Source organism: Brienomyrus brachyistius, unplaced genomic scaffold (assembly GCF_023856365.1).
Source record: "Brienomyrus brachyistius isolate T26 unplaced genomic scaffold, BBRACH_0.4 scaffold100, whole genome shotgun sequence".
Lineage (NCBI taxonomy): Eukaryota > Metazoa > Chordata > Actinopteri > Osteoglossiformes > Mormyridae > Brienomyrus > Brienomyrus brachyistius.
In genome coordinates, this window is record NW_026042375.1 from 157,640 (window position 1) to 183,682 (window position 26,043).

The 26,043-nt window shown below is 42.1% G+C and overlaps 2 protein-coding genes across 2 annotated transcripts; both read right to left on the reverse strand.

Annotated features, from left to right (window-relative positions):
* Window positions 1-3,192: 3,192 nt before the first annotated feature.
* On the reverse strand, window positions 3,193-12,662 carry slc6a14 (solute carrier family 6 member 14). Its single transcript, XM_049004277.1, has 14 exons — window positions 12,511-12,662; window positions 10,436-10,659; window positions 9,575-9,706; window positions 9,299-9,460; window positions 9,050-9,161; window positions 7,854-7,986; window positions 6,981-7,121; window positions 6,114-6,342; window positions 5,559-5,684; window positions 5,058-5,176; window positions 4,780-4,879; window positions 4,589-4,698; window positions 4,166-4,333; window positions 3,193-3,542 (listed from the first exon to the last, which is right to left on the reverse strand). The coding sequence occupies exons 1-14, from the start codon at window positions 12,660-12,662 to the stop codon at window positions 3,351-3,353; spliced, it is 2,100 nt and encodes a 699-aa protein (XP_048860234.1). The 3' UTR covers window positions 3,193-3,350.
* Window positions 12,663-17,120: 4,458 nt separating this feature from the next.
* fmoda (fibromodulin a) lies at window positions 17,121-20,477 on the reverse strand. The gene is made up of 3 exons (XM_049004331.1): window positions 20,412-20,477; window positions 19,135-20,068; window positions 17,121-18,196 (listed from the first exon to the last, which is right to left on the reverse strand). Exons 2-3 carry the CDS (start codon window positions 20,027-20,029, stop codon window positions 18,045-18,047), a joined length of 1,047 nt encoding a protein of 348 aa, XP_048860288.1. The 5' UTR covers window positions 20,030-20,068; window positions 20,412-20,477; the 3' UTR covers window positions 17,121-18,044.
* Window positions 20,478-26,043: the final 5,566 nt, after the last annotated feature.

Genomic DNA, 26,043 nt, shown 5'->3' on the forward strand with positions numbered 1-26,043 from the left:
AGCTAAAGGCTACTTTACAAAACAGTATAATATAGTTTATAATGGCATTTCGTTAAACTGAAGAACATTATTATAAAATCTTATGAGAAAATGCTTCTAGTTAAAAAAACAGAGAGATTACTGTTAGGACAATTATGTACAAAGTGAATAACAGTTGAAGAAAACTCACAGGACAGTTCTGGTTCCTTTTCAATAAAAATGAAATGGTAACATACATCTTCAGCCCAATCTGGCAGGATCCTCCTACATCCTGTCCTGTTACTTCACCAACTGGGCACAGTACAGACCGGGAGCTGGGAAGTGTACTTCCCCAACCAAGTGGACCCATGTCTCTGTGACCACCTGATCTACGCCTTGGCCAACATGAAGGACAATGAGATTGCGACCTATGAATGGGATGATGTGAAGCTCTACAAGGAATTTGCAGCCCTGAAAAACCAGTGAGGGCTGCATTTAACAGCATTGCTGTAACAAAAAAAATGAATTATACATCCTAGATGGTGTAGAGGTTTTTAAGCATGAACACCCCTGTAATTAGCACATATTACGAATTAATCACAATCTTTGACCTGATATCTTTTTGCATCTCCAACAGGAGCAGCAACCTGAAGACCCTCTTGGCTATTGGTGGCTGGAACTTTGGGACAAAAATATTAATAACGTACCAATGTAATACTCAAAATATCAGTGTAATACTAAAAAATTAAGTGAAATATTTGCTATTCTGCATAACTCGTGGGGTCAATGTCTGCTTTAACCTGTGAGACAGATTTTTGTGACATTTTAACATCAGAAAATTTAAAACTGAATAAATCCACCAAGCGTAGTGACATTAGGTCAGCCTGAACTCATCCCAGTTCCATCCATCCATCCATCCATCCATCCATCTAGCCATCACCATAACCGCTTAATCCCAACTGAGGTCGCGGGGAGGGCTGGAGCCTATCCTGGGAACTTATTTTTTATAATAGAAATAAAGTATATCTTTACTGAAATGTGACCCTCCAGCACAAAACTGTACACTTGGATCAAAAATTAGAAATTAGGATTATGGTATCAAATGAAAGAGCACAAAAAAATCCTCAAAAAATCTTTAAAATACGGCCATGCGACTTCCGTACGGTTTTGTGCTGGAGGGTCACAAATAAACTTCAGGTAAATGTTGATATACACTCGGTGACAAAAAAAGTTAAGCACCAATAAGTAATGGTCCAGTCTGGATATAATTGGCTATGTGTTTGGCTCTACCAGACCGGTCTGGAATTTCCCCCCCCCACCCCTCCATCTGGTTCAACTCACTACCAGTTGACGGCTTGGCTCCTCTCTTCACCTGAGTATCCAAGAGATACAGTCACAGATCTGATGATACAACTACAAGATCAATTAATGATCTAAGGTGTAAGGTGTCCTAATTCCTAATGCCAGATGCCTTATGAACAGCCTTGTGTTAAACATGGTGCTTGATATGCTGTGAACTATAGCTATCACAGAAGTCCAGTAACAGGGCACCACATGGGTTCAGACTGGGCTCTCCGTGCTTCCTAATCAAACCCCTCCAAATATCATTCTTATTACCCATATTAGCATTGACCCTCTGAGGTCGAGGGGTGGGGAACACACTTCCACTGACTGGGGCGTGGTCACACATTTCATTCAGTATCATAAACTTAATTCACGGCAAATAAATTATTTCTTATATATTTGTTTTGGCATTAAACTCATCAAAATCTTAGTGTACTGTGTAAATATGTGATTTATATGAAGTTTGTAATTTGACTTCATAGTATAGACATTGCAAAATGCAGTTTGGAACACTTGCGGAGACATTATAAAAGTACATAGTAAGCAATGGTGGAAGTTTGTTTTGATCCCAGATATCTGATCACCGACGTCTTGGCTACATGAAGAGGACTAAATGGTGTAGTTGCAACATTCAGTTGGATAAATAAATAAGAAAAATCGAATTCATTGAATATGTGGTAACTTTCATATGCATGCATGAGCCATTCACACCTGGCCACATCCACCCCCCCCCCCCCCCCCTTTTATAGTGCTGATGGGGATGTATCTGGATCGCGGTTCACCATTGTGCTGTTGATCAAATTACCATGTGAATGACATTTGAATATGCGGTAATGTGGCTATTTATAATATGAATAGCGATCTTCAAATGAGGTACTACACGCCCCCGATGCAGGTAAAATAAAGGTGACATGGTTTACTTTTTTGCCGATTTAACCTAATTTAAAAAACTTTAATAATTCCGACAATGGATGTTTTGAAAAGAAGGCAGATTACAGATTTAGTCAGCATTTTTTTCAGGTTTCTACAATAAGATTTCAGCGAGTTATGAACTGAACTACATGAGAAAGACACGCAGCATCGCCGACGATGCCGTCGACTCCAGAGGGTTAAATTCCCCCAGTAGAAGAATGGAGACCCGAGAAGGGGCCCTTATAGAAATCCCACCCAAACTCTCCAAGTAGGTCAGATACTCTGAACTGACGTTCATTGCACCACAGTCAGAGCATATTTCTAGGCTCAAAGTGGAAGAAAGGTGGCCTTGTTTACCGGGGTGAGATCCAAAATACTGGCACTTAACCAGTGGTTTATAGGCTCTGCACATGTCACCCAGAACTCCAGAGTGGAACAGAGTCCAGCTCCTCCCCAGGAATTTAGTTCCTGACTGTATCTAGCTCAGGCTTCTTTCCCATCTGAGAGGTTATGTTTCACGTTCATAAAGCGAACTTTGAGGACTAGATTGGTCCAGCAAAGCCCCTGCCTTTGACTGCCACCTGATCCACATAGCACTGGACCCCCAAAGCCCACCCTGTTGGTGGTGGTCCCACAGGAGGGGGGGGCACATATAAATTTATAATGTTAATAAGTACAAATGAAATATTTTTAATAGGCCAAGCAAATTATTCAGTGGCCATAACATTAAAATTGCTCTAGCAGATATATAGTTTGAAACATTTATAAAAACAATGTTTTCACATAGTTAAGAGCCCATATTTTTATACAATATACACTGAATAGTTTATGTACAAGTCATTTGTTCCTATTTTGCTTTCATCAATTGCAACAAGACCTAAAGGTACAGAACAACTGTGGCATCATTCCATTGAGGGAGGGAGGGTGTAAATGAGTAAGGGGGTCATTGCAGGCTGCTGGAAAAAGTCATTTGTTTTTGTGAGTTGCAGGGACTATGAGGCCAGTGGGATGAACTTTGGATAGGTGAACTTAAGCAGCAAGCTTCAGCTGCCCTCTGCTACCACACATGGAAACATCTGGTAATGGAAACATCCAAGTTATCAGGGGAGCGACAGCGGTGGACGAGAGAAAAAAAATCAAAATAATGTGCTGTAGTTCACAGGCTCTGATGTGTGAGTGGCCAGGCCACAGCTGGTGCCGCTGCCACTAGAGGGAGCTGACATCTCCATGCTGGGGCTCATTTGCAGGGACTGTGCATAGCGCTCAGTCCGGTGGATCTCCAGGTAGGGCCCCCACTTCTCCGTCGGAGTACAAACCACTTTACAGCGCTACAAAACACAAAGCATTCACCTGCTCAATGCATACAGATGACAGTCTGATTTATTACAATAGGTTAGTCTATAGAAAGTATTTCATATTTTTGGTTGTTTTCATATGATTCGTTTGTTTTAAAACATCCATCCATCCATCCATCCATCCATCCATCCATCCATCCATCCATCCATCCATCCATTCATCCATCCATTCATCCATCCATCATCTAACCATGTATCCAGTATAAGTCCATGGTTGGGGCTCATTCAAGACAGGACTGGGCACCAGGAAGAGGAACACCTTAGATATGATGCTAGGAGTCCATAACAGAAGATGCAAACTCCACACACAAACCGAGTAAGATATAAACTGCCATCTCACAAGGCCTTACCTACTGAGCCACTGGGCTGACATGCATTACCATGCTTAACCCATGGTTAAGATCTTTAGCCACTAACAAAATCAGCTGAGGAACACCTTTAAAAAAGTCATTAAAGATAAATTGATAAAGTGCATAGTAATTTTATTTTGTTTTCTTCTTCTACGCCTGAGAAAAGTTTGTCCCATCCCTGCAGAGTTCATCATCTTGGTACAACCCAACCATAATGTCATAAAAAAAAAACATACAGTATCTTACCTGCCAAAGGCTACCCTCAGCCTTCCACAGCTTCCACATAGATACAACGGGAATCCAAATAAGGCAGAATGTAAGGAGGCACCACCCAAGGGACAAGCCCCATCTGGGATAAACCACTGAGCCGTAGGTCGGGGGGGTGAAGCTGGACAATGACCAAACCAGAATCACCTGGGGAAGCCCGTACAGAATTGTATGAGGGAGGGCATTTAGAAAGAAAACAAGCCAGATCATTGTGACTAAGTGGGGGTTTATATTTCAGAGGCTGCACTAGAAAAGTCACTTTGTGACTATTTGTTTTGGTCCCAAGCAAATCTGTGATTTAAGTGGCAGTAAACACCGCCATTGATTCAAAAAGCCCTGTGTTTACTTGTTTAATAATAATGAAAAAGACAACACATATAGCCATGAAAATGGTTAACTCACTGAAAGCACGCATGGAGTGATGAATAACCAGCAGGCTCTCCACCACAGCCAGAAGAGGGCGCTCCTAGTCCCTATCATCATCTCAATGTCTTTGATAAACCGGTTTGCCCCTACAGAAATGATTGGGATTAGACACGGAGCAGAAAACATGGAAGATACTTGCGTTTCATTTAAAAATCAAGGAAATTCACCGTAGATGTAGGACAATCCAATGAGCTCCAGCAATGCAGTGACCAGCAGTATCCAGCCAGCACAGAAATGGTCTAGCAGTTTCACCCAGTATATTCCTGCCTAAAAGATCCAGTATATGCTCAAATTAGACATCTGCTGTAATTATTGGGACCTATCGATAAAATGTACACATACATAGCATTTCATTACTGTGATTGCTGATGTTATTGTTTCTGCTAGGAAAAACCATGCAACTGATGCGGAATAACAGCCAACCCATAATTTTTGCTCTACCTACTCTGGTGACACAAGGCAGACCAATCAGGAAAAGGATGGCACAGGTTGCTACGGTGATGTGGAACCTCTTTGACCTGAAGAGCCTGGGAAAAGCGTCTTGAATGGAAGTTGTAATAGTTTCTGTGGAACACATGACACAGTTATTTTAAACACATTCCCTAGTGAGCTCATGTCCGTTTTTATTTACTGTTTTAAAGCTTAATTTAAAAAACGCAATTAATGAATAGTTCAGTGTATAAATATAATCCCAATAATTTGTTTTGGTATTCCTTAACTCAAATAGAACAATCCATTTATGCCATAAATTACGTACAAAAATGTTGTACAATTATGCTCCATAAGATAAGATTTTTCAAAGGCCTGATACATTTGAGGTTTAATTAAATTAATGCATGGTTAACTTGTTGATCTTTGCAAAGGTCTGCTACAATGACCATTGATCAATTAGTGAATGTAGCAAGAGATGATGCCGACGTAGCGATGCGGACGCCGTAAAACTCACCTATGCTAGCAAACTGTGAGTCCAAACCAAGGGTGAGCAGCATAAAGAAGAAGAGGATGGACCATAATGGAGATACGGGGAGCTTTGAGAGGGCTTCTGGGTAGGCGACAAAAGCCAAGGCAAAGCCTGCACGCACAAAAAGAGCAGCTGCTTCAATACACTGAAACTGAGAGTAAAACAAAACACACACAGACATAAATTATCACCCATTTATCTGACTAACAAGCATTTGTGGGGAGACTTCTGACTGGAGGTTGGATCCTGAGCGACTGAGCCTCTGTAAGGTAAGGAAGAAGCCACAGGGAGAAAGAAAGCAGATAGTTCCAGTAAGAGGGACAGGCTGAGGGGCAGAGCATCACCATCGAAAAGAAGGAGAACATGGGGGGACCATCTGGCCATCATGAGATGTCACTTCCGATCGCATTCTGGTGTGAAAAGGAATCAAGAGCAAAAGACCATATTTACTAAACATATCAGTCAACTGAGGATTGTGGTGGGCTGTGTTAAAATAAAGAGCCTAATATATAGTAAGAGCGCATGTCTTGATGGGCTCACCTGACTCAACAACTTCAGGTACTGGCTTCTCGTACACATGGGCCATGTGGCCCAGTATGGAGAAGATAGCAAAACCAGCAAAGATGCTGGTGCCGCAGTTTGTAAGGCAGACGACGATGCAGTCCTTGTAACAGTTGTTCTTGAACTTGTTGTAGGAAGAAAGGGCCGTCAGTCCTCCCCAGGCAACTGAGAGAGAGTAGAAGATCTGAGTCGCGGCATCTCTCCACACCTGGAGCAGAAAAAACACTCAGCCTGCTTCGGCACACTCTGCGGCTACAGCCAGAAAAACGGGGCCATTCCTTTAGCCTGGTTACTCATATTCTTACAGACTGTACTCCTGCTCAGTTGATTGTCACACTTACAGTCAAATTTGTTTGATTCCTTGCTTGTTTTGGTTATTGCTTCTGCAAATTGCAGTTTTTCAGTTGACTACATCATGATTTCACTCCCTCCTTACAGAGTTCCAACTTTGGTCAGCCGGCTGGCGTGAGATTATCAATTTAAGACAGGTCTGCACACGCATTTATATGTATGCAACAGCTTTATTACCTTGTAAATAGTCTGTAGGGTCGGCAAAATACACCGACGATTTGGATGTAGCTAGTTAAAGGTTTATAATGGGATAATGACAATTTGCCATAAGATTTCTTGTGCGAGAGTGAGAGTCTGAAAGCTTGAGTTTCACTCTAGATGGGTCACAGTTGGCGACCCTGTCTTTAAGGGGTCTGCATATGGTTTTTACACATAACAAGCATAAAAACAACATAAGCAGACATTAAGCACATATTTTTAAATTAAATTCAATTAATAAATCTCATAGATGAACATTAAAGTTGTGTCAGACAGGATACATGAATGTTCTCTGACCTCCGCTTCCATTAGCTTGGTCAGATTGGACTGGGAGCCAATATAGTACTGAATGCCGTCTCTGGCTCCCTCCAGAGTCAGTCCCCTCACCAAAAGTACGAAGAGAACCACATAGGGAAAGGTTGCAGTGAAATACACCACCTGTAAGGTAGCAAAGATGAGGGAGAATTTGACTGTACAGATTTAATGCCAACCAATTGTAAAGTTCATCCTCAAACTATGTTCTTGTAACCTTCTAAAGTTGTTGGAGGTCTGGGCAGCATTTGAAACCAGCATAGATTCCATCATCTAACATTAGCATCATAATAATGTATTAAATAATGATCTTGTAACTCATATCTAATGTTGGATGATAATGTTAAGTTTATAAAGTTGTCCCAGCCGCCGTGTGAAACTTTCTTTGCATCCATGCCTTCGGTGAGGAAGTCTCGGTGACCTGTGAGTTTGCTTAAAAAGATCATGGATTTGAGGATCTCTTTTTTTCCCAAAAATGTTTTCATAGCGATCGGACTTTCTATGGCAACGGTGGCCTAATGGTGGGGGCATGCATTTGTACTTGAAAGATTACTGGTTCGAATCCCTGACCAGCAAGGTACCTCCCCCAAGAACTGCACCCTGGGCGCTGAATTAGCTGCCCCCTGCTGTGTCATGATGTCATATATGAGTTAATTCAGAGGACACATTTTCTTGTTGTGCTGTGTTGTGTCAACAATGACTAATCACCTCACCACCCTGTTTTGTAATGGAAAAGTACAGCAAGTGTAATTTGTTTGTAGTAATCGTCAACATTTACTCTCATATGGGGATTAGCCCAGGCGTCATCCAACAATGATTCTGTCGGTATTTGCAAAGTGTCCCATGTAAAATACTCACTTTCCCAGAGGACTTAATGCCTTTGTAAAGGGCTCCGCCAATAAGCACCCAGGCAAGCAAGAGGCAGAGTCCCAGGGGCCTCAAGATCTCTCCAGTCTCACCCAGGCCCCCGGAACGCTGGAGCACCACCTCACTGCAGGGGCAAAGTGTTTTTATAATGCCGTCACGACCCACATGTGTCTGGGGGGGCCATGCTGTAAACATAAAGCTGCCGAATGAATATCCTGCCTGCACAATTACTTCATAATGTTAATACCAGAAACCTCAACCACAAGTGATTTCAGGGTGAGGTAGGGCCAGGAACAGCACGACTAACAAGAGAAGTGAACAAACTACCCTATATAAAGTAAATACAAACCTCCCTAACTCCCTCCCTGGCCAAACATGGGGAAAAGTGTTAGACAATAAAGTGTGTGTCACCTCTGCATGTTATAAAACTAAAGCAAAATACAGTGATACAAAATTCAAATGGCAAAAACACCGAAACAAATCAAATCAAGTTTGTAACAACATCATAAACAAAATCCTTAAAACCCGAGCTTAAATCCAAAGCTAAAACCAAGTCCGCACCAAAACAGTTCTCCAGTATGACATTAACACCCTGCTAAACCTGCTGTTTCCGCTTCATTTGGAGAAGCGGCCAAGCCCTTCCTTGATTAGGTGGGACTTTCTTCATGTGGGCAAATAAGAAATTCAAAGAATTTCAAAGGCCAGAAGTTAGTGTGATGTGAAAGGTTTGTCCAACCAAGGTCTCTGTGACTGGGGTGGTAACGTTACGAAAAAGAGTCTCATTCATGGCTGGACCCGCTTTAACAGGAACAGTTACAGAACCAGTTATTAGGGGTTCAACTCAAGGCTGTGGCTGCATTTATATGTTGCATGTGGTGACTGCACACTTACCAAATGCAATTACAAAGATAGATAACCCGCTTTTTATAACATTATATCATTTCAACAACGCATAGACGCAAAGTAAACATAGCAATTGGGTAAGTAGTTATATAAAGTGGATGGGAGGATGGATGGATGGTTTTAAAGTCAGCAGTAGCCACCAGGAATTCGTCAAAGTGTGACTTTACAGCTCCCATCAAAAAGAGCTGTAATTTCAAAACTGGGGCTATATAAGTGGATCTGGTTACAACACACCCTGCAGCCGAATCCCACAAAACCACTACGGCAGGATAATTGGCACTTACTTCCAGTATCGTTCACTGGGGTTTTGCGCTGGTGCACTGCTGATATTTGCTCCTGGGAAGGTGGTGTTCTGCTCAGTCGTCCACATCGTGTTCACCACACTGCTGCCGTTATCTGAGGTTGTGTTGTGCATGAATAGGGGTTAATAAAACATCTGGGGTCTCTGCTGAGGGCCAGGAGCACAGGATCAAATGCCAAAGCACTGGCCATATGTCACTGTCTTATGCAGTTGGTGTCATTTGTAGGTTTACCTCTAGGGGTCAGGCTGCAGTTCTTATCTGACCAAATGGCATAGTTGCTCCAGGGTAACGGTGATTGGAAGGATGCAAACATGTAATAGATGCTGTAGGCTATAATGACATTGTAGTAAATTGCTACTAAACTGCTCACCAGCACCATCGTGATCCCCACACCTGTAAAAAAAAAATGTTAATTACAGAATGCCACACTGCAATTAAGAAAATATTATATAAACCACACCAAGACGGCAGGACACTTTGATGACATGGTTCAGTCACATCACCCGCCTTGCATTATGGGTACGGCCATCCAGACGTTGATAGGCCCCTGGCTGCAGAACTGGCCGAGGGAGCACTCCATGAGGAAGACGGGCAGTCCGGCCACCATCAGCATGATGAAGTAGGGGATGAGGAAGGCGCCTACAGGGACACATGTGCTGAGAAGGACTTTTAACAGACTTTGTAGTTTAATGGACTGCAATCAATCTTTTTTTTCAGTTCAATTCAATTCAAATGTATTGTCATGGTGGTACACAAAGGTACATTAATAATGAGTGTATTGTGAGTCCTTGACCTGATCTAACAAATTAATAACAGAACAACAGAATAACATAGAACAATGGTAGAATAAAAAATAAAATAACAGAATAACATTATAATTAAATATATATATATATATATTTTAAGTAAAGTTTTTGATATAAAACAGACAATCATGTATATCTTCAAGTATGAAAGTGGAAATGCACAAGTGCAGTAAAACCTTAACAGTAAAACAAATATAGAAATATGGCAAGGAATAAACGTTGAGTTCTGTAAACAATCATAACGGGTAATGAATATATCAGCAAACATGTATATAAGGAGGGCAGTATAGTACAGTATTGACAGTGAATTGCAATATCAAGGTGCACTAGAGACAGCAAGCAGCTAAATCCTAAAATAAAGTAATTATCCTGAAAACCTCGAAGGAACAAATATGTTACTCTGTCAGATGACATAGCAAAAAAGTAATAATAAAATGCGTTTGTTTCAATAAATTGTCATCCATCCATCCCTCCCTCCATCCATCCATCCATCCATCCATCTCCCAGTCATTAATCCTGGTCATATTCTGATACCAAAGATGATCACTTGACGGAGCTTTACCTCCCCCGTTTCTGTAAGCCAGGTAGGGGAACCTCCAGACGTTGCCGAGGCCGACCGCGTAGCCGATCATGGACAGGATGTACTCCCGCTTGCTCGCCCAGTTTCCTCTCTCCACATTCTCGTCTCGGCTGCTGCTGTCGTCCTTCTGCTGACAGACGCCATTCTGAACACCAGGGTGCTGATTTGGAATACAGAAGTTCAGAGGCAGTTTTTGGCAGTTTGAACTGGTGCGTGAGAGATGGGGGAATCACAGTATATTTACACTATACCAACATAGTGAAACAGATATGAAACATTAAGAGCATAGATTCGTAGCTGGCATGAATGGATAACCATTAAAAAAAACTCAGACAATGTTATGGATGCAGTATTATTTATCATAGAATAATATTAGTAAACAACATCGACCGGATAGCAGTCCGTTGCAGGACACATTTACATGCAGACATTTAAACACTCATATACCATTGAAAATTTATACAAAAAAAAAAAATGAAAACATATAATACATTATAGCAAATATAGTTGCACATTAAAGTGGTTCTTTGTGTTGTTTGACTCTCCACCTGTTTTATTCATTAAAACAAAATAAAGAGTGAACATCCTTACCTGCTCTATGTCGGGATTTTTAAATATCAGGTATGAGAAGTAGTTCAGGCCCCTCTTCGTCATTGCGGACGGTCACTGTAGTCTCTCAGGACACTTGCTAAAGGAAACTCTTTTTAAGGCACCTGCTCCACCCAGCAGAATCACAGCACTGCTGTCACAGGACGAGAACTGAAGACCTTTTCATCAGAAGCCTCATTAACATGACTCATTATGGAGATTCGATATATACTGTATATATAAAATGCAGGGCTGATTTTTATCACCAAATCATCTACAGGCCCAGTTTAAAAATTTCTTTAGTTGTTCCAAATCATAATAAAGTTAAACTGAATATAATATCTTATCATGACTACATCAGATTGTCTGTTGTCAAAGCATGTTTCGCTTACATGGGAAGTGCGTATTTTAGGCTTGCTGGTTAGGAAAATGTGGTTGATGACAACGCAAGAAGAATATGTCACGGTATTTAAAATAATGCGGACGAAGCCCATTGCTCATATTTAATGATTAGATGAGCATTTTCTGAGGGTACAGGTGGGGGATAAAGACTCGTATCAACAGGAGGTTTAAGAGAAATGAAAAGACTTTACTGTATCCCCATACATATCGCAAAATGGACAGCAACCGCTAAATGTTAATCCTGAATGGATGTAAAAAATACGGAAGTCTGTAGAGGACATGAATAATTTTTTTTCCTTTTCGTTATCTCGAGATCACGACTTAATTTTCTCGTGATCTTTTACTTTACTGTGCAATATACACTTTTACTTTTCCTGTAACTTTAGGACAAAGGTACTTTATATTCCTGTACAGAGATTTTCTATTTTATTTATTAAATAAATAATTTATTTATTAAAATGTTTAACAGTGCCGTAATTTGTTTTACACTTAATTCCTATTTTTATACTTGTACTGTTCTTGTCTTCGTGTTTATATATGATTGTGCAGTCGCATGTGAGCAATTTCCTCCGGGATTAATAAAGTCTTTTGATTATGATTCTGATTGGGACATCCATGCACGATCAAAATAAAATCTGATGCATTCGTCCATGAGGATAATACTAAACCTCGAGATCATGGGAAAGTGACATTATGACGTTATGTCGAAATCACAAGAAAAATAAGTCGCGATCTCGAGATAACGAAAATAATAATAAAAAAAAGTTTATGCATGTGCTCTACAGACTTCTTATTCTACAGACTTCCGTAAAAAATAATGAAATATGGATCATTTTATTTTCTAAGCAGGACCAAAGAGGCACGGTGCAACACGGCCACCCCTACACATATAAATGACCCCGGATTACCATTACAATCAAATTTTCTGCAGGCGCCTCCGTCTTTAACTCCTTAGCACCGACATTTCTGCCGAATATCGCTGAGCCGCAGCCACTTGCCCGCGCTAGCACATTAAAAACACGGAGGGACATGTCATTTTGACACCGGTTTGAATAGCAGAAGATGACTTCGCACCTACACCTCCAACCGCAAACGATTCGCCCTCGTCGCCTTTTTGCAGCAACACCGCCTCGCTTTCCCTGAATATGAGTCGCTGCTCATTCAGCACCACGCGCTGCACCTTCTCCGGATCCACAGATAAACATGTGCAAGCATGCATGTTTGGCTACGGCGTAATTGCTATCTTATAACAATCAGCATTGTTTTATGTGAGTTTCCACTGTTCTTGTAACACAGACGCGAGCTAGCTAGTTAGCAACCTGTGCCACTGAAATGTTTTTTCATGTGAAAGGGAGGGAGCAGTAGAATCTCACCGATAATCTCACTCGATCACAGCCATCACTATTCAGATATTTGGTACTAACACATTTTCAGTTTACCTGCCTCTTCATTTTAAAGTTTGCTTTTTTTGTCATTATGAGCACAATTCCCATAAGTCAGAAACGAGTAATTCTGAGCAAAACCTAAGTGTCAGATACGTGCACTGAGTGCATTTCAGGATTATAAAATGGCTTAGAGGTCAGAGGCTCTGAAAACCACTGGCAACAAAGATGTGTGAGTGAGTATTTTTATTCAGGAAAGGTGCAAAAGTGAATCAGGAATAATCATCCCAGCAGGCTGTGTCTTGTCGATCCTGCACCAGTAACAGCACAACTCTCCCAGTAAAGGCCTCCACAGGCTGTTTATAGACTTGAGCCCCACCCATTGGACCAAGTGACCCAACAAGCAATTAACACTCTTAATATGAAGGCGTATTAGTAAAACCAACAGAAGATTAAAATATAAATTTTCATTATAACATACAACAATCCCCATACCAGTTTGTTTTTGCCCTTCAGACACCCCCATCAAACACCCCCATCACAAAAGTGAAACGGTACCATCACCTCACTTTCACAAATGCAACAGGAAGAAAACGCTGTCAGTAACCCTAATACTTCCCAGTGTCATCTCCCCACTCAGCACCTGATGCAAGTACAAATATTATAGGATTGACATAAGATGATTTAGCCTAAATTTGGCAGGTAAGTTCAATTATCAGCAACTACACTTATGATTCTGTTCATAATATAATGTGACTTTGCCAATATTTCATAAACATACCGTGTGGTAACGATCCAATCAATGACAGTCACACTGCAGAAGAAAACGTTCTATTCAGTCCACTTTGTTTCTACCTCTGGTTTTTCCCTCTCCATCCTTTATTTTTGTCTACTATTGTCAGTTCAAATCCGGCCATGTGACCAGTGATGACCCACATGTGCAGAGAGCACATTAAACTTTAAACTTATCAGTTTAATTTTGATGCGTTTCAGAACCCTAAGCAAATATTTCTCCAGATTCAGTTTCAGGTCAAAACTAATGTAAACTAATATGAGGTGCAGACCTACCTGCTGTTTATTAAAAATGGTGACAAACGTTGGTGCTTTATGACTGTTTTGCTTTTCAGCTATGCATGGGTGACCTACAGATATTAGACTTACCAGTAGATGGCGTAGATGCATTTCAAAGGCAGATCACAAACATGGGGTTTGAAGGAAGTCGTCAAAATACCTTCAAGCATACCATTTAGCATTTTGTCACAGTTAAGGGTTTAAATGTTTTAATTTTATGCATTCCCCAAACATAAACAAAATGGTCCGCAGAATTCTCAGTCGCTTCATTTCTACAGACTCATTTCAAAAGTCTCGAGCTGCTCTCAATGAATGATAATTTAAAAAAACATTTTTCTTTCAAAGGGAAGGGGCTGGTCATCCATTTAGCCTCCATGCCTCCAGGGGGAGCTTGTCTGGTTTCCCCTAGGCTGTTAGTCTGCTGGACGGCTAGGCCAATGTTTCCCAAACCCAGTCCTCGGAGAACCACCGGCAGTCCACGTTTTTGCATCCTCTCAACTCCCAGCGCACCTGTACCAGGTATTCAGTGTTCCATGTTTGGCTGAGAGCTGGGATGGAGCAAAGCATAGACTTGCCCGAGGCCTGGGTTGGGAAGCTCCTCTGTTGTGATCTTTCTTGAAAAGACTAATCCTAAGGCCCAACAATACTGTTCCTTTGTTCTCAGAATTTACTGGAGCCAGTTTCAGGGTAGTTTAATCTTACACAGTTCAGCTACTTTCGCTAATAAGGTTGTTTAACTCATAGGGCTTTTATATCACCTGTGTGTGTAGACACAACTAATTGGTCACAATTGCTCTGTCAGTGTGAAAATGGCAATTTGCATTTAACCTTCAGCTGTGCTGCTTGACCTATTTTAGCCTGTGACACAAAGCAACCGTCTCCTGATTCCATGACAAAACAAGCTTTTGTAATGCGTATGCCTTAAGCATCATAACATCTTAGACCACACCCTCCGTCAAGTGATCCAAGAGGAAAAGCACGACTATGGAATGGCCAATATACAGACAACAAGGGCTGACTTCATCCCAGCCTTGGCCACCCTCTCATTACTCTGAGGCTACCCTGAGGATATCTACTGCCTGCTGCATCATCACCTCTTTCTCCCCATTGTGGTCAACTGGGGACAGGATTACTCATTTTCAGCAGCTGCCTGGTCTCTCTTTGCTCAATGCAGTAACCAATGTCTCTGATCACTACTTATTTAATGCACTCAAACCTTTCTTTCCTCTCTGCCCTCTGTTCCCTCCCCTCCAGACCAGAACACTCAATACCCTCTAACCTGGCTCGCCAGTGATATATAATTACATTTTGCTCACGTAACAGATGCTTTCATACAAAGCAAAATACAACTGATAAAGCAAAGCAAGGATAGCCAATCCCTGGGGAAACTGGTGGTTAAGGGCTTTGTCCAAGATTCCGTTGATAAAATCACCCTGAAGACCCTGTGATTTGCATGAGTGTCCTGTGAGCACTGGTCTGACCTGTGCCTCACTCACCTATACACTCACTGGCCAATTTTCAGGTACACCTTGCTAGAACTGGTTTGGACACCATTTTGCCTTATTTCTTCGTGGCATAGATTCAAAAAGGTGCTTGGAACATTCTTCAGAGACTCTGGTCCATGTTGGTATGATATCATCACGCAGTTACAGCAGATTTGTTTGCTGTATCTTCATGATGCAAATCTCCCGTTCCACCACATCCCAAAGGGGCTCTATTGGATTGAGATCTGGTGACTGTGGAGGCCATTTGAGTACAGTGGGCCCATTGTCATGTTCAACAAGCCAGTCTGAGATGAGCTTTGTGACATGGGGGGTTATTCTGCTGGAAGTAGCCATTAGAAGCTGGGTACACTGTGGTCATAAAGGGATGGACATGGTCAGCAACAATACTCAGATAGGCTGTGGCGCTTAAATAATGCTGAATTGGTACTAAGGGGCCCAACATGTGCCAAGAAAATACCCCCCAAGCCATTACAACATCACCACCAGCTGTAATTGTATATATGAGGCAGGATTGATCTATGTTTTCATGTTGTTAATGCCAAATTCTGACCCTAACATCTGAATGTCACAACAGAAAATGAGACTTATCTGACTAGGTGACATTTTCCCAGTCTTCCATTGTCCACTTTTGGTGATCCTGCACCCACTGTAGCCTGAGTTAGCTGTTCTTAGCTGATGGGAGTAGAACCTGGTGTGATCTTCTACTGCTGTAGCCCATTTGCTTCAAGGTTTGACACGTTGTACATTCAGATATGCTCTTCAGCACACGTTGGTTGCAACAAGTGAATATTTGAGTTACTCAGCTTGAACCAGTATAGCTGTTCTTCTCTGACCTTCTGCCATTAACACGGCATTTTCGCCCAAGGAGCCGCCACTCACACAATGTTATTCCTTTTTCAGTCCATTCTTGGTTAACTGTAGAGATGGTTGTGTGTGGATCAGCAGATTCTGAAATATTCATACCAGCCTGTCTGGCACCAGCAGCCATGCCACGTTTAAAGTCACTTAAATCACCTTTCTTCCCGTTCTGGTGTTTGATGGTAAGCTCTTCACCTGTATCTGAATGATTTTATACATTGTGTTGCTGACATATGATTGGTTATGGATCTTCCTACCTATGAATCCCAGATCCTTGTCTTCCAAAATCACTGCTGCTGAAACCAGCTACTATCATGACAAGATCACCACCTCCCCAGACACATGCAAACTCCAACCCTCCAAATTCTCCAACCCTCACCTTCCTCACACCGCCCTGACTGCTAATGACACTGCCACATTCTTCTATAAGAAGACAACACCTATTCAAAGGAAATTTTATCTATAGCATCAGGAAGTTAAAGAAGACCTTAACTTGTCATCTCGTGAGTAGAACATTAGGCACTACTGTAAAAAGCAGAAAGGAATTTAAAACCCTAAGCAATTCGATGGATGTAGAAAAACCAGATTCTTCATGACGGAAATGGGTGATTTCATTGGCACTCTGCAGAGAATGGACAGGTGAACCAAGGAAGTCACAAAACTACTGCTTGTCTTTCTAACTTTTAACAGCCAAACTGCAAATCCCTGACAGCTGGCACACTGCCCATCAAATACTCACCTGTTATAGAACACGCAGCAAACTTGCTTTATACTCTCAGTACAATGTCCTCTCTATCAACCCCCCTCCCCCAATCATAACATCCCCTCTATAGTATTGTTTAAGAATGTCATATTTTTATTCATTCAAAAGAGTGGTACTCTGTAGTCTTAAAAACATCCTAAAACATGCATTCCCATCTTCTTTTAATTAGAATAATCACTACAATGCATTTACATCATGAGAAAAAATGTTAACCTTAATCAAAACAACAGGTTCAAATGACAATAATGAAGCTATCAATTCTGACCTACAGGCTGGTTTTAAAAAATGTATCTAACATGCATTACATAAAGAAAACTCACATATGCATTGTTCTAACCCTTAATACAAGCTAGTTCGTGATTAATACATTTTATACTTCAAAAAGGCAGACATACATGTTACTGTTTTTAAGGCATAAAGGTATGAACAAATGATTGTATTTCCTTTTAAATAAATATTCACAGCATTTTAATTCTAATTTAAATTCCCAAATAGTAAATAAAGATGTGTGTGGATTGGCACTGTGGTCATGTACCTCCGAGGTTTGGGGTTTTAAGTGTCTATAAGACTATAAGAAACTGTACCTGCGGTTGTCTATTCAAGAGTCTCTCTCTCTCTCTCTCTCTCTCTCTCTCTCTCTCACTCACTCTTCTCTTTCTCTGTCTGCCTCTCACTTGGTGACTTGTGTAACTTGAAGTAACGCTCTTCTTATTTGTAAGGGGTAGCTTTGGCCAACAGCAGTCCTTATTAAAGTGTTTGATGAAACAGTCTGCAGTAACAGCTATAATATATTTGATGTTGTAGACTAATGTTACCCATTAAGAGGTAAAATCTGAGTGGAGAAGGAGTTCCTCGCATTCCTGTTTAAGATGTGCAAATTGATGGTGGAAACGTTGTTTTATAGCTTGTATAGTTACATTAAAAATGTCTCATTCACGCAGCGCCACGGATGCTGTTGGCCATTTTAGCGTATGAGGGGGGAGGAACTGCTGCTTTCTGCTGTGCCCCCTGCTGGGGGCTCATTAAATCTCGATGGTGGAGGCACGCCGTAGGCACAGGCCCGTTTCAGAAGGCATATCCTGCAGATTGATCTCATTTCCTCCCAGTCTCAGGACCCGCAGCCTGGAGAAGTTCATGATGTCCACCACACTGCAGAAGCTGCTCAGGGAGAACTCTGGAACCAAGCACAACCATCAGTTACTATGCTGAACAGTGTATAACCACACATACACTATATATATATATATATATATATATATATATATATATATATATGTATATATATATATATATATATCCATTTTCCAAACCGCTTATCCTACTGGGTATCCCTATCCCGGAAGCAATGGGCACGAGGTAGGGAACGATCCAGGATGGGGGGCCAGCCCATCGCAGGGCACACTCACACACCATTCACTCACACACCATTCACGCACACATGCACTCCTATGGGCAACTGTGCCGCCCTCAGGAACAACATAAAATAATTAAATGCATTAGACAATTCTATAAATTGCTTATCCTATTACGTGATCTGCATAGTGCTGTATCCACATGCAGACTGCTGCAACGCGCAGCCTCCAAGTAGTGCTGAAGCATTGCTGCATTACTGGGAAATGCCTGTAAAAACTGGAAATACTTCAGTTTTTCTACACCTGAGAAAGCTATGGCAGTATATTTTTATTATTTTTAAATGTAAAAAATCAAATGCTGCTAAATCAATGAAGTGCGGCAGATTAATGAATACAGGGGTAATATGATCTCACAAACACCATAGCAGAGCTGCTTTCAAAGATAAAAAAATCTACTGGTTTATATTTCATGGGTGTGTGTGCGTGTGTGCTGGCTCCTATAAAACTATGTCGAATTAATTAGATCCAACACTAGATGCAATGCTCTTTAAAGTTTTCAGGCCTGAGTCAGCATTACATTATTTCTAGCTTATTATATGCATTTATTACATGTTTGCTAAAATAATACAAACTATCTAAACTACTTCATGTCAACCATGTAAAACAGCCTTACCAGTTAACTCACAGATACACGTATTTTTCCCATTACTTTCTTTCAGCTGTTGGAACAGGAGTAAGGACAGGGAGTGGATGGCGGTACCTTTGATGTGATTGGCCTGCAGGTAGAGGTGCTCCAAGCTGGTGCTGACTGGGGGGATCTTCTCCAGCTTGTTGAAGGACAGGTCCAGCTCCACCAGGCCGCTGACATTGAAGGTGTTGGGAGGGATTCCACGGTCTGTCAGTGCATTATGGGACATCCGGACATACTGAAGCTGGGAAAAGTCACTGAGGAAGTTGACGGGAACAGCGTCAATGCTGTTGGACTCCATGTAGAGCTGATGCAGCATCTTGGGTAGCTCCTGTGGGACTTTCTTCAGGTGGTTGTTGCTGAGGTCCAGAAGGGTCAGTGAAGTGAGATCCTTCAAGACCCTGCCAACATCTTGGATCTCATTGGCGTGAAGATACAGCACTGTGAGATTGTCCATTCCTTTAAAAGAGCTCGTCTCAATCTTGGAAATCTTGTTATTGTTCAGCCGGAGGTCTCTGATAGAAACGGGCAAGTTTACTGGCACTTGGGTCAGATTGTTGTGGTCCAGATAGAGCCTCTCCAGGCTGTTCAAATTAGCAAAAGCGTTCTTGCTAATCTGGTCCGATCTGAGCTGATTCCGGTGCAGCATGACCCAAACCAGCCGAGTGGCATTGCTGAAAGCGTCATCCCTGATTCTGGTAATCTTGTTGTACTGCAGGTAGACATACTTCATACGCGATGGCACGTAAGGGACCTCCTGAAGGCCACGGTCATCGCAGTACATGGCCACGGGGAAACTGGGTGGACAGTCACACACTATCGGACAGTCTCCTCCCGTGGTGTCCGCCTGCAGTGCCCCGGGGCCGTAACCCCGGCTGCGCAGAGCCATCAGCCAGAAGAAGGGGTCCTGCCTCTGGCAGCATGTCAGGTCAAAGAGGGCCACCAAGAGGACCACGAAAAGCCGCATGCTCAGTATGATGGGGAAGATGGAACAGGACTGCAGCGACTGCAACAGAGACAGCCTCGTCAGTAACCTCCACACACTCTTCCTCAGTATTTCTCTCCTATACTTACTGTAGGGGTCTTTATGTTAGAAGACTGGAAAAAAAAATGAGCTGGCCTGGTAGAAATTCAACAAGGAAACTGGAAACATGAATAAGCTGAGACACACGGCTGTGAAAACATGCAATGTGGAGGCTCCTAGCGCAATGAAACGAGAAGGCAAATGGGAATGAATGAACACACATTAATGCACATGCATGCAAAAGCTTCTCTTTCGAATCAGCATCCCCCCAAAGGCCCCTTCTGCGTTACCCATTCACAGTTCCTTTCTCAGAAAGCTCACCAACCTGAGGAGGGTAAGGCAGCCCCTTGTATGCCAGTCTCGCAGGGCTATAGCTCGCTTGCGCTGGCCAGTTGTGTCTGGCAAACACTTTGTAAATACCTCCCCCTTGGCTGTTTTCCTCCATCCCCCTGCAGTAGTTTGTCCAATTACAGCACGCCCTCCCAACCCCCCTCGACCCCCTCAGCTCCATCTTGGGCCCAGTGTTCATTAGCTTGGGATTCCCACACAGAGGTACCTCCACGGGCCATTCTGGTATGGATGCCATGTGTAAGACATGTTGCAGATGTCTGCTCCATACGTGCAGGAGCGTGCTCATTATCCGAGAGATCCCTGCTTGTCTGCCACCAGGCAAGTTTTTACACTGGTGACGAAACACGATTTATGTCTCATGACGCAAATCGTCACGCATCTGCTTTGCTTATTATCAGTGCTGATTCCTGTATTTTAATCTTGGGTATTATGGATACGAGTATTTAAGTATCGCACATTTTCCAAATTATTTGTGCAATTCTTTCCCCATTTGGTGTGTGACCAATTCAGTTTACCCACTCATATTTTTCTGAAATAAATTTCCATGGAAACATTACTAAAGGCTGGCGAATGCTTCGCAATGATTGCACTTATATAAATATAATAAGCCTGTTTGTTCTATAATAGACAGAAAAAACAGCCAGGATTTTCTTTTAATTGGTACAATATAATCATTCCTCCAACTGAGTTTATTTCATAAATATAAGTTCATAACCGGGAACGGAGCAACTGGTCTCTCAGTCTGGAATGGGCCGGTCCATAGTGGCCTAGGCCCATGTCACCCACTATCCTACCCTTTCCAAATACCAGTCGCTATAGTGGCCACTGAGATGAAGCAAAAAACCAGGAGAGTGAAGAAAACAGGCCCAGGAAGGATTACATCCCTAATCCTTTCTCAAAAAAAAAACACCAGACAGAGGGCAAAGCTGTAAGCTCTGTGAATTGCTTTGACACCGATAATTACCTGAGGTCACTGACCAGACTGCAAGAGGCAGCCCAGTTTACGCGACGGTGGGGCATTCGCACCTTATGTCATTTGCCTGGCTGGTTCTAAACGGGCCACGCTGCCCTAATGGGGAACTCAATGCAACAGCGGCGGCATGAAAAATCATACAAAAAGTAAAGAGTAACTGAAACTCATATTTTTCAGGTTTCCAGAGGAGACACACCTCAACGCTAAAGAATGAATAGCAGGGAACATGAAACCTAAACTAAAGAATTCAGCCTGTGTACGTCTGTTGACACAAAGCTGCAGACACAGTTAATCAGTTTGAAATAATTCAATAATATTGTGTTGTATGTAAACTGTGAAAAACATAAATCAAAATAGTGCAGTCTCGAACTCCTCTTCTCACACAACTGGACAACGATTTTTAAGGCAAACTAAAGAAAACAATGTTTGTTTTTAGAGTAAATTTGTCTGGTGTAAAATGTGGACAAAAAAAAAAATCTGTTTTACCGCTCGAGCTCATAAGTCTCCTGCTGCGGGATCTTGTTGGTAGGAAGCTGCATTCACTAGAGGACGGCTTCATCAACATCAGGAAGCACTTCACATTTCCTGGCCTGCTGTCACGCGAATCACACACCAAACTGGATCCAATGACAGCTCCTAGAGGGGTCTATGAACTAAATTTACAGGTATTTTATGTAACGCATATAAACATCACTATTGTTGAACTTTAGAATCTCTGAGGCACCCTTGGAATTATTGGTCTGCTTTTTAGAAGCACAGAGGCTTGTTTTTACAATGTCGAGGTCAAAGCACCTGGAAATATTTCTTTCTCAGGTCTCAAATGAACTGGGACAGAAGGTATTTAAGACACTATCCCTGTGTCTGCACTCAGACTCGTCTGGCTAAATTTCCAAAGCAAGGTGATGGAAATACCTTAGTCCCTGTTTCTCCGCTTAGCGAGGACTGTCTCACAGACAGAGCTGCTGCTGTTTACCGGAGAATTGCGGGATTTTGGGGAAGGTTTTCAACTTCAACTTTCATTTGTCAGAAATGGATTCTATTGTGGCAATTGTAAGCATGTTACCGATATTGACAGCATTAGCTGGGCACCATTTCAAACTATGCGATGTTCACTAACCTTTTTAAAAGCCACTTTCTACATGTGGCAAAACCAGGTGCTCGGTTTAAATCACATCGAGCCCTAATCTAGGCTCTGCTCTGAGTTTGAGGAATGTCCTCCCTGGTCTTCTGTCCAAACTCTTATTTCACTGTTTTCATTAAGTTGGTAAGATGATTTTCTACGGCTGAATGCACGTGTGACCTGAAGTGCACTTATGAACACTTTAGATTCGGAGGGCTTCTTATTAGTGGTAATTCCCCAATAAAAAAAAGAATATTAAAAAATAAAAATGACAGAAAGTGGTATTTTTTTAATTATGTTTTCAACTGTATTATGCCCTATTGTATATATACTGGTATACTATACTGTATTATGTATTCTTATATGGTACAATAGCCCAAGAATTTATTACATTTATTAAGCACTTTTAAAGTAAATGTCAGGCTTTCTCATTCATGAGGGAAACTTCTTCTACAGTCTTTGCTAGACACTGTACTGTAAATCAGTTACAATGGCACAGGCTGCCAGCTCAGACTGCCTGCACATGTGGGAAGTAAACACATCCTGTCGGCGTATCGGGCCTGAAAATGCTGCAGGCAAACTCTGCACCGTGCTGTTTGCTCTTTGCTCTTTATGGAGCTGTTTGCCCCCCCTGCAGCGGACAGCTCTGAAGTGCTTTCTAATTAACAGCCCCCAGAGGTATCTACGTGCTGACGTGTCTCGCCTGGTATTGGCTCATTTCATCGTTTTATATTTTAATAAGCATTTGATAGTCATTTCTATCTAGTGCTCGATATCAACGGCGCTCAGTGATTTCGAAGGGATAGTGCCGTATATCATGCGTGACCAACAGGGGGCAGCGCCGCAATTGCTTTCTCCTGCGCACTGTCCATTAGGTGCGTCCACACACTGGCTCCATTGTTAACCATCGGGGTCGACTTGGGGGTCTCTTAAGATGAAGCAGATGTCTCTCTCATCGCACCGCGAGCGCCAAGACCCTCGACCTCCCAGCTGAGAAGCGCTCTAGCTAGGAGGAACTCTGCGGGTCCTCGGTTTCTGCATGTCCTGCATATAACTGGACCCCCAAAATTTGGGCTCTAATTAAAGCGGATCACCTACCGAAATTGAGGAGAACCAGCTACTTAGCACCTAGTCTCGTGTCGCCATTACAACATAACCATTTACACTGCAGACTCTTCACTGCTGGTTTACACTCACTGCGACAAAAAAAATCCAGGTTTCAGCATGTTACTCTTGTGTTTTGTATTTTGTGTCATTAGTGTTCTATACTTATCTTGTGTTATTTGTATTGTTTAAATTCTTTTCATTGCACTAACATGCTGTGCTAAATTCCTCATGCTCAGCGACAATACAACTGATTCTGCTTCTAAAAATGCATTTGGATCCTTATGCAAACCCTCCAAAAGGAAACAGTATTAATAAGTTCTCCCTTAGTACAGGATGTGGATGTTCAGGGTGCCGCTCACATGCGGCGTTTGCTATTCAGAAAGATCCTCCTTTTTCATCCCGTCTCCTGTCGACATGCCAAGGGGGGCCGTGACGCAGTGGGCACTCGGGCAGATAACAGGACATTGTCCGAACGGCTCAGGCCTGCAAGCAATAATATGGGAGGGGGGGGGTGCTTTAAGCGGCAGCCGCATTCCAGGTTGCGGACGGCCCCCCGTAACGTGGGCAGCCCTGGAAAAACACACATTCTTTCTGATCCTTTCTTCATCTAGAAGGTTCACTGCAGCAGATGACAACAATTACAGTGAATGTGTTTAAGATTTCCCCTTTGTGAAGAAAGCCTTTTGAAGCTGGTCTTATCAAAGTGAGCCAGGTTACCGACCGGCTGCACAGCTGGACAGATGTGAGGCAGTGTGAATGTAAGGGACGCCACACTCCGTATGCCTCATGCAGGAGCAGCAGCATGGAAGACGGCCAGAGCGTTTTATAAATCTGTCTTCCTAGATGCCAGTTTGCGATCGGTAACAGGCTGCTTTCACCCTGGGCCTTAGCAAATGCATCTGAGTTCACTTCCATTCAGTGGTAGTGTGATACTTTTGCTAGAAGGCTTTTAAACTAATTCTCTTTTATTTATGATTACGCATGGATTTTTTTTTATAAGCAGTTTGCATTGTTTTACTGTCAGGACAGCCCTGTAAATCTCTCCGTATAAATGAGTGCATTCAGATAATAAATGTAACAATAATCCACAGTGGGTGTGAATTTTCCATGCTGCGAATGGACAATTTGTATGTTAAAAATGTTATAAAATACATGTTGCTCACAGTAATTAAATTCCGCAGCACTGACCACAAGATCCCTTGCTGAACTGTGTGCAATATATCTGACAGGGTGTAATATATCCTTTGAGGATTCACCCCCGCCTTCTCGGGGTATAGAGTGGGATTCGGGGGCGGTGGGTGTGGGGGTCCTGGGAGGGGATAGGATGAGATCTTTGCAGACCTTGACCAGCGAATGGGTAACATATGGCTCGGGAGCGCATGGTTACCGAAAGCTGTTTACATTCTGCACAATGCTGACATTCAAGTCCACAACTTTTTGACTGGCAAGACGTGGCAGCGCCTCCCCTGCCCAGGTGTCCCAGAACTCAGTCGTGTTTTGGGGTCTGTGGATATATTTTTTCTCTATGTAACTGCAAAAAAATCCCAGAATATCATCCCCATTTTTCAGGACTGAGGTTCTGCAGTCAGACAAATGAGTCAGATGTTGCAGCCTGGCAACATTCGGTCATACTGAAAGGTCCATTTCATGAGTAACAAGATGCTGTTTCTTCAGTTCCCTCCATTTACATGGAAAAGTCATTAAGTCACAGACAGGCGGGTGTGTTTTCTGGAATATCATGTGTTACCTATTCAGACTCACTCTCCAGACTTTAAGAAAACTTTCATACCAAAGCCCAAAATTTTCAAGACCCCAATCCTTCAGTTTGAGTAAACTTCAAACTGTCTGACCGTGTTTTGAATAATCACACTGAAGTAATTAATAATGTGCATTCATTTGTTTTGCGGTATGTAATTACAGACATCCTTCTTCCCGAAAGGACAAAACCTCATCTGTTATAAAGCATGTTTCACAAATTTTTTAAGTTTGGTTAAGAGACACTCAACAGCTTAATGTTTCGCATCTGATTTCCCTTAAAATTAATTGTGGTCTTGCAATAAACATGATAATACATAACAATTAAACATCAATGTGACATACAACAGACTAATCAGGAAAGAATTCTGCAGTTTGCTTGTTTGCTTGAATATCATTGCTTAAACTGCGTGGGCAGGCTTTTGAGTACGTATTTTATACCAACTCACATAACATGGAAACAGTGGCCTTGAACTTTGGACGACATAGATGTAAAAATTTGTGAGTCAGGCAGAGAAATGAAATATCAACTGAAACTCAGCTGCATCATTAAAAATAAAATGTTATGTTGAGTTTGCTAATATGAGAATGGCAAGTGCCCTCGTAGTGTTTGGGTGCTTGTATTTAGAAAGCCTTTTGAAATACTTGTTT

Coding starts and splice junctions, on each gene's coding strand:
- slc6a14 (XM_049004277.1), bottom strand. CDS start 12,662: ATGCATGCTTGCACATGTTTATCTGTGGATCCGGAGAAGGTGCAGCGC. Junction 7,987..9,049: donor CCCAGTGAACGATACTGGAA/GTAAGTGCCAAT, acceptor TTGCCCCTGCAG/TGAGGTGGTGCTCCAGCGTT. Junction 7,122..7,853: donor GCATTAAGTCCTCTGGGAAA/GTGAGTATTTTA, acceptor GCTACCTTACAG/GTGGTGTATTTCACTGCAAC.
- fmoda (XM_049004331.1), bottom strand. CDS start 20,029: ATGCGGCTTTTCGTGGTCCTCTTGGTGGCCCTCTTTGACCTGACATGC. Junction 18,197..19,134: donor GCAGGCCAATCACATCAAAG/GTACCGCCATCC, acceptor GCTTGGTTCCAG/AGTTCTCCCTGAGCAGCTTC.